Below are 12,337 nucleotides of genomic sequence, written 5' to 3'. Positions count from 1 at the left end.
AAACATAACTATTTATTATTAACAATACTATTTACATTATAATAATAACTCTTCACCAAACTGGACTTTTCTTATCTTTATTCATCACAGAAACATTGTTACAATGAGGATTTGATTAGATGAGTATCTGTTACAGTGTGTACAAATTTATTTCAAATACAAAAATGTATTTCGTTTCACTTCCTAAATATTTTTAAAGTATTGGAAGAAGTTGACACATAAACAATATTAATTGCATTATTTATGTGCAGTAAAATGTGACCACATGCTATCAATAGCCTAATAAAATGTTGGAACATGGCACAAGCGGGCTCCCCTTCTGAGTACAGAAAGGAAATGTTTTATAACATTAAGTTATGACGTAGAAAATTTCAACTGTAAAATGTACCTTTATTAACATTTACAAACAAATTGTTTTTTTCTCTTCTTAATAAATGACAACAATACAGGTAAGTAAGGTGTGTTTCCTTTTATAACAGGCCAGGTAAGACACCGTACAGGTAAGTAAGGTGTGTTTCCTTTTATAGCAGACCAGGTAAGACACCGTACAGGTGAGTAAGGTGTGTTTCCTTGACTACAGACTAGGTAAGACACCTTACAGGTGAGCAACGTGTATTTCCTTTCATTACAGACCAGGTAAGACACCGTACAGGTGAGTAACGTGTATTTCCTTTGATTACAGACCAGGTAAGACACCGTACAGGTGAGTAAGGTGTGTTTTCTTGACTACAGACTAGGTAAGACACCGTACAGGTGAGTAACGTGTATTTCCTTTGATTACAGACCAGGTAAGACACCGTACAGGTGAGTAAGGTATGTTTCCTTGACTACAGACTAGGTAAGACACCGTACAGGTGAGTAACGTGTATTTCCTTTGATTACAGACCAGGTAAGACACCGTACAGGTGAGTAAGGTATGTTTCCTTGACTACAGACTAGGTAAGACACCGTACAGGTGAGTAACGTGTATTTCCTTTGATTACAGACCAGGTAAGACACCATACAGGTGAGTAACGTGTATTTCCTTTGATCACAGACCAGGTAAGACACCATACAGGTGAGTAACGTGTATTTCCTTTCATTTCGGACCAGGTAAGACACAGCACAGGTGAGTAAGGTGTGTTTCCTTTGTCTATAGACCAGATAGGGTATTACACAGGTGAGTAAGGTGTCTTTCCTTTGCCTATATACCATATAAGCCATTATACAGGTGAGTAAGGCGTCTTTCCTTTGCCTACAGACCAGATAGGGTATTATGCAGGTGAGTAAAGCAACTTTCCTTTGCCTGTAGACCAGATAGGGTATTATACAGGTAAGTTAGGTGTCTTTCCTTCCTATATACCAGATGGGGCATTATACAGGTAAGTAAGGTGTCTTTCCCTTGCCTATATACCAGATAGGCCATTATACAGGTGAATAAGGTGTCTTTCCTTTGCCTATAGACCAGATTGGCCATTAAACAGGTGAGTAAGGTGTCTTTCCTTTGCCTATAGACCAGATAGGCCATTATACAGGTAAGTAATATGTCTTTACTTTGCCTATAGACCAGACAGAGTATTACTTTAGTATACAGGTGAGTAAAGCAAATTTCCTTTGCCTATATACTACCATATAGGCCATTATACAGGTGAGTAAAGCGTCTTTCCTTTGCCTATAGACCAGATAGGTATTAAACAGGTTAGTAAAGCAACTTACTTTCCTGTATAATGCCCTATCTGGTCTATAGGCAAAGGAAAGACGCCTTACTCATCTGTGCGGTGTCTTACCTGGTCTGTAATCAAAGGAAACACACGTTACTCACCTGTACGGTGTCTTATAATAATAATAATCACTTCCTAAATATTTTTAAAATACTTTAAAAATATTTAGGAAGTGAAACGAAATACATTTTTGTATTTGAAATAAGTTTGTACACACTGTAACAGATACTCATCTAATCAAATCCTCATTGTAACAATGTTTCTGTGATGAATAAAGATAAGAAAAGTCCAGTTTGGTGAAGAGTTATTATTATAATGTAAATAGTATTGTTAATAATACATAGCTATGTTTTTCTAGTATTGGTTACCTGCCCCTATTCAGGTTTATAACACTAATGTGTCTGGGCCTTTTGTACATTAATTGGGCACTGAGGTGAATCAATATCCAAATTTGCACTAAGTTCCTCAAACCTGGGTAATAATAGCACAGAAAAAATGACCACATTGTAAATATCAGTCAGATGATAGCACTATGAAATGAAAATCTTGTTCAGAATTCACTCTAAAATGGTTGTATGAGAAGCTATGCTACAACAGTCCCTCCCGCGATACTTATAGAACAGTCCCGCAAGGAGGTCACATGACTAGTGCCCGCCATTTTGAATTGCTATAGTTAAAGTATGGTAGTATCGTCGCCGTACATTTTGACCAAAAACAGGGACTTAAAATGCTTGTAAAGCACGGAAACTCCGTACACATCAATGGGACACCATCTTGAACATGTTTGTGGCGGTAGGTTTAGGTGTCGTTGCGCGACGGCCGATATTTTTGTGGATATAGTGGGCATTCGCTAAAAAGACATTTTGCTGGGCGTTCGCTAAAAAGACCATCGAGAATCGAAAACTTTGATTTATGTCACTTCGGGTCAATGGATTGACTTGAAACTCAGGATTAATACATGGGAGCACAACGTGGACATATTCCAAGCAAAAAAAATGAGATTCGTGCAGCGCGGACTTCTCTAGAGTGGGCGTTTGTGGGCATTCGCTAAAAAGACCATGCGTTCAAAGAATAGCTGCTACATCATTGTATTTTAGGATTCACCGAAAAAGAAGTCTCCTTTTTGCTTCCCAATCAATAAATCAATCAACCTACCAATCAAAAATCAATAGATCATACATTATGATATTTTAAATCAATGTTTGTTTCATCTTCCAACATGTAGGTTATACAGTATGTGTTGGTCACAACACCAGCAATACATGTAGCTGCCTGTGTCTCATATTGTCTTGTTACTATCTCAACCAATCAATCAATCTGTCTATCACCAGACGTGCAGTGCGAGCTTCACCCAGCGGTCCAACCTGAAGCGCCACATCCGCGTACACACGGGAGAGAAGCCGTATCAGTGCCAGGTGTGCGGAGTACGCTTCACCCAGAGTAACAGTCTGAAGGCGCACTACGGCTTCAAACACTTCCAGGATGGTCCCGGGGTGGACGAGAGCCAGCTCACGCTCCCTTCCCCAGACCCAGGGGCAACGTAGATGTTATGTTACGTTTGGTAGCTGAAAACCTCATATTTCAAACAGTGTTGTTCCCAGCCATAGATGTATTTCTTCCCTCACTGGCTCTTCTGTTGGAGCCTACACTCAAGTTCAGGCAAAATTAGACCTGAGGTCAATCTTTTCCCAAGGACATTATATATAATGTATTTGTAATCATATATTAGATAGTACATGTCTTCTTGTAAAGTGTAAATCAGGACTCAAAAAAAATTAGTATCTACGAGATTCTACCATAGCTACATGTACATTTGTGTAGGCTGCTGGAAAAATAGTACAGGTTGCCCAAATAGACAGATGATATGCCAAAGGTGTCAGCCAGCCTTGAAGTACAATTCAGGTTGCATACTGTACTCCAGCTAACCCCTCTGACATGCTATCTGTCTATTTGGCCAATTTCTACTATTTTGCCAGCAGCCTATAGTCCTGGTAGAAACTACTAAAATTTCACATCTTTTATCTTCTTGTCAGTGTATTGTTGAAATGTTCAACTTTCAAGTTATCTTAAGTATTACATTGTAGCACTGAAATATTGCATAGCCAGTACACTTTGTTTAGTTGTAGCCATTGACAAAGGATACACTGTCAGAAAAAATTGGTTGTATGTATACGTATGTATTCGTCAAGAAATTAGACATTGTAGCATTGAAATATTGCTATAGCCAGTACACTTTATTCAATTGTAGCCATTACGAAATATACAGGCAAAATTAGTTATACACATTATTCATCAAGAAACTTAACAGTAGTGATTCTGGTTTATTAGCTGGATAATCATACACAGTCTCTTGATATCACAAAAATGTATCATTGTGCAATGCATTGTCCAATTTGAGTATTTTAGCAATAATTTTCAATAATTGTCAGGGTACAACAAATCTTATTTGCAAAAACATGACAGTATTATTATGTGCATGTAATGGTAAGTGTTCAGCCAGTACTTGTTAGCATACAAGATTAAATATACCTCATTTCTTACAGTGAAAATTGTGTAATATCTTGTTATTCTGAGGTCTCAAATTAGGTAATGTGTCACTCACTAAAGCCTTGGACGGATATATCACACCACTATTATGTACAGGTGTACATGTTATTTCTGGTACAGATGACAAAAGACTACTACCTAGGTCCCCAGAAAATTCTATTTATCAGTAAATTGATGGTTGCATACAGGTATCAGACTAGTTATTTCAGCATTCCGTTTACATTACACAAACTTGTATATTTACATTCTTGCTATGATCACTATAACGATTGCTTTTCCATTCATGAAATGACAAGTCATTGTATTGATGACACGTGTGTCTACATTGGAACTAGAGGAATGTCATCTTGGTACCACTGGTCTACAGGCTCTGGGTCTTCTAGAAGTTCAGCTTGTTGGTCTGGAATGTTCCAAGCCGGATCGTCTGGGTCTGGAATATCCCTCGCCAGAACCTCTGCCTGTTGTTCCCTCGCGTTTCTTTGCGGAACGTCTGGAATATCCTCTATTACATCTTGGTCCGGAATGTCCTGGACCGGAGCCTGAGGAATATTCCGTTCTGGAGCTTGTACTTCTGGGTCCGGAATATTCCCCTCCGTAGCATGTACTTGCACTTTGACGACGTTTCTTATCGGAGCTTCTACCTGTTGTTCTGGTATGTTGATGATGTGCACTAGTACTTGTGCCTGATGCTCCCGAGCATCCCGTACCTGAGCTTTTGCCTGCTGTTCCGGATGGTTCCGTTCTGCATATCCTGCCTGATGTTCCGGAATGTTCCCTCCTACATCTTGTGCCTGTTGTTCCGGATTATTCTGTTCTAGATATTGTTCCAGAATGTTGCCTTTTACTGCTTGTGCCTGATGTTCCGGAATGTTCTGTTCTGCATATCGTGCCTGGTGTTCCGGAATTATCCCTTCTACATCTTGTGCCTGCTGTTCCGGATTGTTCCGTTCTGGATATTGTTCCGGAATGTTCCCCTCTACATCTTGTGCCAGTTGTTCCGGAATGTTCCGTTCTGGATATTGTTCCGGATCGTTGCCTCCTACAGCTTGTACCTGCTGCTGAGGCTCTAGGTCCCGAGGAAGAGGATCGCCCAGAGCATCTCGGAGTCTCCTCCAGAACAGTGGCCTTTTTCGCTCGTCATCCGGCCACATCAGGTACGTGTCCCTCTTCATCACGGCGTTCAGGTGGCGAAACTGTCTCAACATCCTGTCAGGAATCCTCTCCAGAAACACCAGGATGAGACGAACTCCTCCTCCTTCCTCAAACATGTGGTACTGGGCCAGCTGGAACTCGTACTCGCACCACTTACTCTTCAGGAAGTTCCTGGTGATGAGGCAGACGGTCCTCCGGCTGTTTTCCACGGCATCAGCGATGTTCTCCACAATGGGTGCACCGACTGCAAAGTCCCTGTCATGTATGACGAGACTGTAGTCAGGTTCTAGATGCTCTATTGCTTCATTTACAACCCACCACACGTCCTGGTTGTTGTAAGCAATGAAAGCATCGTGCGTGTACCTGGGAGGCTCTTGGTTCTCTACTTCACCAACCTTCGGTCTCTTCCACTTCGCCAGTTTCCACAGGTAGAACTGAACACGGGCAATGTTGTAGTCGACTAGGAAAATGGTGAACATCGCGACGAAGATGGCGGAAGAGGTGAACACAGAAGCCAGGAGGCGGTTGAGTTGGAATCCATGACTGCATACCGTGTCAAAGAATCGTCTTTTTGTTGCGTCATGTCTGTCGTTACTGCCTTTTCTCTGCGTCACTCCGTCTACCAAACGCAGCCCGCTTAGTTTAGCTGGACGTGAGCATGTGTAGCTGCGATCCGAGAGAGGGTAAGGGTTGTGCCAGTTGGCCACCGTATAGTCTCTGGCCTGCGCCCACTCAACAAACCACAATAGATTACAGTCACACAGAAACGGATTGTTTGCAACGTCGAGATTTTCTAACTGCTTGATAACAGGTCCCAGTGTGGTTTGGTTAATAACAGATAGCCTGTTGCTGCTAAGGTTCAAATTCTTCAACCCAAACAGATGTTGAAAAGCGTTCCCGATCACCGCTATCCTATTGGCCGCCAGGTTTAGATGCGTAAGGTTGCCCAAATCTTCAAATGTCGTCATCGTTATATTCTGTATCTGGTTGTAACTAGATCTAGGATTTGTAGCCGCGATAGACCACGGAAAGCGGATGGTCTCACGGTGTTGATCTCGTTGTGACTGAGATCCAGATGTGTCAGTTGGACCAGCATTTGGAAGTCTCCTCTCCCAATAATACGGATGTGGTTGTGAGAGAGAGTCAACGTTTCTAGTCTAACCAGACCTCCCGTATTCCCCCAGTTGACTCCATTGATAGCATTGTTATCCATCTTGAGCGTTTCTAGAGTTGTTTTTGGTATTCTTACATCGGGCCAGCTGCTCTTGATGTCATTGTGAGAAAGGTCGAGGTACCGTAAACTCGGAATGGCAAATACAACGTTAATGCCAATACCTCTGAACTGATATATGCCGTTGTGCTGCAGATCGAGCACCACAACACTCCCGGGAAAACATGCAATGTCAACAAAGACTAGTTTGTTGTAACTCATGTTCAGATACCGAACGAGTTTCACGCCTTCAAAGTTAACTGATATCGGGTTGAAACATCGGCGAAGATGCCAACTTGAAACGTCGTTGTTAAAGTTGTTTTGACTCAGATCCAAATAGTCCAAGGTCTGTGGGAGCTGAGCTTCAGAGGTGTCTAGTTGATTATTACTTAGATCAATGTGGTCAAGGGACGATAGTCCTTCAAATACGCCCAGAGGTAAATAAGAAATGTGGTTATGTCGCATGTCCAGATGAGTGAGTGCCGATAAGCCATTGAACGCCATGTTTGGCAAAGTCTCCAACGATCCTTCCGTCAGACGCAGCCTGTGTAAGTATGAGAAATTCGCGAAGCCGTTGGGTTCTACAGCTTGTACAGAGCGTAAAGACAAGGCTTTCAAATTTGTCAAACCCTTTATTGCCGCCAGAGTATCGGGTGTCATTGTGTCTATTCCTCGCATAGCAAATGTTAACTCTTGTATCTGTGTGGCATTGAGTTCAGGCAGTACGTCTGAAATGTAGGAAAACGGGACCCACTTAGGGAATTCCAGGGTCTGCAGATTTGTGAATAACCCCAGGAGGCCTGGCTGTATGTGTAAAGTAATTCTATTAATTTGCAACATTAAATGTTTCAAAGTTGACAGAAGCGGCTGGAACATCTGAACATCAAAACTGTTTCTATCAGACGAATTTATTTGAAGTGTTTCTAAGTTCGGCATGTTTCCAAATACAGGTCCGAAGAAGAGATCGCTGGCTCTTCTTAGATAATAGAGACGCAAAGTTTTAAGTTTCGTTAGCGGTGCCCACAGTAGGTTTCGTTGTAAGAATCCACTCCCATTGCTGATCCTTTCTATTGTTGTGTTCCGGTCCTCCACTGGGCCCCAGTATAATTCCACTATTTTTGCTTCTTCCAATGACGTCAAATAATCGAAGCTATGATCAGACAGGTCGTTGACAAAGTTCACACTAAGATCTAAATACCTTAGGTTGGACAGACCTTTGAAAACTTGTCCATTTTGTAGAGAAAACGGGTATTCTGTACTTGCCTTTGAGATAATGAGTCGTTCCAAATTCTCGAGCCCAGCAAAGGCACCGGGCTCTATGGTGCTAAGGTCTGTATCGGACAAATCTAAATACGTCAGGTTTTTCAACCCCGTAAAAGAACCGCGGTGCAGTGTTCTGATTTCGTTTAGACTGAGATCCAGAGTGACGACAGACTTGGGGATGCCGGGCGGTACTTGGGTTAGCGTTGACTGGGTTAACTTTCCCCAGGGATACACACCTCGACACACTACAGTCGTTGAGCTCCAAACCTGACACACTGGTGGAAGGGGCTGTCCTCTCACCCGTCCTTGTTGGATTATGACAATCGACAAGACAGCCAAGTGCGCTGCGAGTAAAGTCATTTTAGACACTGCCATGGCGTTTTTCGCAGATTGTCGGAGCTGTAGAGAAATACAAAATAAAACATTTTGATCATGATGACGCTTTGTCCCTGTAAATTACACATGTCGCGTGAGACTCGGACTGACGCTATTGACCCTGCAAGTGCAAATTCCATCTCCACGGAAAAAAGCAATTCCAAGCTTTATGAATTTTGAAAATGCAGGTATCTTGTTTTTATTGCCCACCTCTTTTTCGTACGCCACCTTGTTGTTCTAAGTGTGCAGAGGATGTTATCCATAGAATTTACACACTGTGGCCTAAACTGGTTTTAAAATCTTGGGACAGATTCAGTCTACAACCAGTGTAGGAAATGGAGGGGTAATTATTTCTAATACCCATAATCAAACTGCAATCAGGGAAATCATCATACCAAAACTGAAATTGTAAGGGAACACTGAGGAATGTGGATGGCGTTCAGCACCAAGGACAGATGTATTTGCCATGTACATGTATGTAGACAGTGAATGGATGCAGGAATCACTTTATACACCTTGCCCGTCATCATTGATATGTGATGTTGACATGTAGGCCATGTTGATTTGATTATATGGATGACATCCGCGCTCGCACCAATTTTCGGCCGTTTCCACACAAAAAAAAGTTGGTCCAAGAAGAAAAAAAAATCTCTTGCACCCGTATGATGTACTGCTCCCTACACCTAACTGTTGGTATACCATACTATGTGTGTTTAGTCCTATGTTCAACCTTCCTGGTCACTTTGATTTCAAACTGGAGGCAACTTTTTTTTTGGCCAAACTTTTTTTATTCGCTCGCTCGCTCGCATCAGTTTTGGAGTTCCCAGAGGATGTCATCCATATAATCAAATCAACATGGCCTTAAGTACAATAAACATTTGTATTTCATTCCTCTTACATACACATTTGCGCGGACAGTTTTAAAAGCACTTTGTCTTGGCAGTCAGGGAATGTTTTAAACAGAGCTACCGGTTCGCAGCATGATACAGACATGAATAGAGATGTGCTCTGGTCATACTAGTTTTTTTTTGTCAAAGGAGATCTAATCTTATCCTGTCTAACGATTTCAATGTTGACACCAGTGTCAATTACCCTACCATTGATGAATTACAGGAATAAAAGTCTTGTTGGTTGTGATACCGTGCTTTATTTTGTGTTAAGTTGAAAATGTAGGTATCTTGCTCTCTTTGCTCACATTTATTTGTTCGCAGGATTGCACTAGATATAGAGTCTACAGAGGATGTCACACATAACATTTACTTGCGCATGCTGTGGCCTAATGCACAAATCGTTTAGCGCCACCCCTCACCCCCCCCCCCCCACCACCCCAACACCACCATTGAAGCGCCAAATTCGAACAAACTTTTGATTGTTCACTCTCAAAATTGGATAATGATAAAAGAAAACGGTTTTATTAAAGAAAAGTCCCTCGCGCGCCTAGGAAAACCCGCACCTAATCTCCACATACCAGCGTTACTACCTGATCTGCTCAGTCGTGCTTGATGTCACGTACAAATGTACGGACGGCTGCCCAACAAGAGGATGATGACACTGGTCGCGAGGTTCGTATATGGCGGGGATATCTCACGTTACAAAAGGTTGTGTCTGAACAAAAACAACGTGATATCTGAAACATGTCTGTGGCATCGCCGTTCGCTGAAACGTGGGAACACCACAAACGTGTCTTAGTATTTACCATCGTTTTCAAGTTATTCTGCTCATTTCAAGATAGAAGGAGCATACAATGAATACTTACTTGACTATATTTGAAGCTACAAACACATTGTATCTAGAAGTATTATGAGTTGATAATGATAAACTTGTGCTATGCTTGATACAATTAATCTATGAACTACTAGCCGCTGCCTTATCGTCTTGTCGTCTGTCAAGCTATAGGAAAGGTATAAGAAGTTTCCCATGCTGCATGCAGTACCCCCAAAATGACGATCCAGCTTGACGTCCAGAAATTCTTCGATCTTGAATCGAGCGAAATAACTTTTAAAGATGGTAAATACCTAAGACTCACTGCGTGTGTTTTTTAAAGATTCACATTGCACAGAATGTATCAAGACTACTGTCACACAAGGTTCTTGCCCAATGTACCTGCATACATGTACCATACCCGCTTGTGGCTGTTTGTGATCGTTTGTGGTTTTTAGGTATACCACTACAACGTCTGTAACCAGACTATCATTTAGATTATTATATCATGATATTAAACTCCCTCTTGTTAACAGGATAAGGTATAAATGATAACAGGGTCGGATGAACTAAACTATTTTAAATGGGAATTCCAAATGCCAAAAAGGCGCAGTGCAAATAATTTCTACATTTCACGTTACTTCCTTGTCAGTGTATTCATATCACAAGTCTTTGTCAAGTACTAGTTCTCTTTTTCAGTTGCTAGCGATTCAAAACGTGTACTGACTACAAAGGTGCATATTTGTATACTTTTTTTCACACATTTTTTCACACAACTCTGGAACCTGAATTTCGACACAAACTGTAATTGCGAGTGTGCCATATTCTATTAGTTGTCTTTGCAAGCAACTGTCTCTGGTTCGACATGTAACGTTTCTACCTCCCCTAACAAACATGAATGATTTGCTGTTTTTACACCAAAAAGCGTAAAATATAAAAAGCAGTTACTCAAGCAACTGGATATGATTTTGGAAACGGTCAGACGTTTCAGAGACCATTTGGTGTCTTTAGTTAGTTACACTGACTAAAACGTCTGGCCGTTTTCAAAACCATATCCTGTTGCTTGAGTAACTGCTTTTTGGCGTACCTTATTGCCAGGACTTTTTCTTCCTGCACAACACACTTACTTTTGTAAAACTTCGGGATGTCAGAAGTAGTAACCGCAACTTTTCTCACCGAGGTTGTCTCCAAGCTTCTCACGAATTGTCCTGGTAACAGGTGGAAAAATCTGGAAGACTGTCGTGGTTTTAACTAACTTTTATTTCCGCGTCGCCAGCCAGTCTAGCCTCCACAACATGTAACGTTACTGACTGACTTCTTAATCAACAAATTCCTTTACCATTTATTTTGTAAACATGACCGTGTCGGGTTTTCGTCTGTACGTGACAGTACTACTGAGTAGGCAGAAGTGATCTATCCACAGGTGCCAGCCAAGTCTGCTACGCCTTCTATGGTACTGCAGCCGAACTCCTGGTTTCATATCTCGAGAAGCTATGGTCAGGATTTTTGCTTTGTTTTGACACCTCTTGTAGTGTGAAAGAATTGAAATAAGTTTCCGCCCTCTAACAACTTTTATTTAAACTGCAGTGGGCGTAACATTTGCAGAATTTGAACGGATGAATGAATTTTATGATATTTGACCTATTGGCAACTTTGATGAAGACCGTAGAAATGATATGTATATCATGCTCTTTAGGATTTGCATGATTGACGGGGAAACTAACTTGGTTCGAACGAAATATCCATGGATACAAATCATGCAAATCATGACATAGTTTGCACAATTAAAGGGAAAACTGTATAGTGACCTCAGTGGTACTAGTTTTTGTTCACTCATTTTGTGTGTAGATAATTACGTCATCCAAGAGGTATGTTATCCATGAAATCATCTTGGTATGGCATAACTGCAAATGTGTAGACTTTCTTTCCCTTCTGTGCTTATAACTGTGTCCATCATCTCCACCACCACTCGTGAATCAGTCAGGATGATTTCCAAGTAAAACCACACCTTTAATACTTTCACAGAACAACAGAAAGTAGAGAAGATAGAAGATGTCAGTGCAAAATATACATGTTATCTTAAGATCTTTCTATCAAACCAACAAGCCTTGACGTTAATTAAGGACAGCACCCAGTAAAAAAAATGTGATATGCAGCGTTAGCACATGTCCGTTACATGTCCGTTACATGTACGTTACATGTCAGTACTAAAACACTATTGCCTTTGATGCCAGTTTACAATTGGATCCAACATTATATCAACATATGAAAACACCACTGTACGAGTTCAAATCATTTCAGATAACTGTTTCGATGATGTGAAGTTTCTGCATATATCAGTGGATGTATCGTGAATTTCTATCATTTCTATTATAAGTATAATACACCA

At 41.1% G+C, this 12,337-nt stretch overlaps 2 protein-coding genes across 3 annotated transcripts in view; one reads left to right on the top strand and one right to left on the bottom strand.

The window, feature by feature from the left end:
• Positions 1-4,235, top strand: part of LOC118415645 (B-cell lymphoma 6 protein-like) — a 7,688-nt gene extending 3,453 nt beyond the window's left edge. For both annotated transcript variants that reach the window (XM_035820356.1, XM_035820355.1), the window contains exon 3: positions 3,032-4,235. In XM_035820356.1, the coding sequence (XP_035676249.1) occupies positions 3,032-3,244 (213 nt within the window). In that variant the 3' untranslated portion in view covers positions 3,245-4,235. The remainder of the gene's footprint in view (positions 1-3,031) is intronic.
• A 2,112-nt stretch (positions 4,236-6,347) lies between these two features.
• Positions 6,348-11,259, bottom strand: LOC118415644 (slit homolog 3 protein-like). The gene is made up of 2 exons (XM_035820354.1): positions 11,076-11,259; positions 6,348-8,271 (listed from the first exon to the last, which is right to left on the bottom strand). Exon 2 carries the CDS (start codon positions 8,245-8,247, stop codon positions 6,370-6,372), a length of 1,878 nt encoding a protein of 625 aa, XP_035676247.1. The 5' UTR covers positions 8,248-8,271; positions 11,076-11,259; the 3' UTR covers positions 6,348-6,369.
• Positions 11,260-12,337: the final 1,078 nt, after the last annotated feature.

This window comes from Branchiostoma floridae, chromosome 5 (genome assembly GCF_000003815.2).
Source record: "Branchiostoma floridae strain S238N-H82 chromosome 5, Bfl_VNyyK, whole genome shotgun sequence".
In the NCBI taxonomy this organism is placed as follows: Eukaryota; Metazoa; Chordata; class Leptocardii; order Amphioxiformes; family Branchiostomatidae; genus Branchiostoma; species Branchiostoma floridae.
Note: the sequence above shows the minus strand (reverse complement) of the source record. Positions and strands in the feature narration are given on the sequence as shown.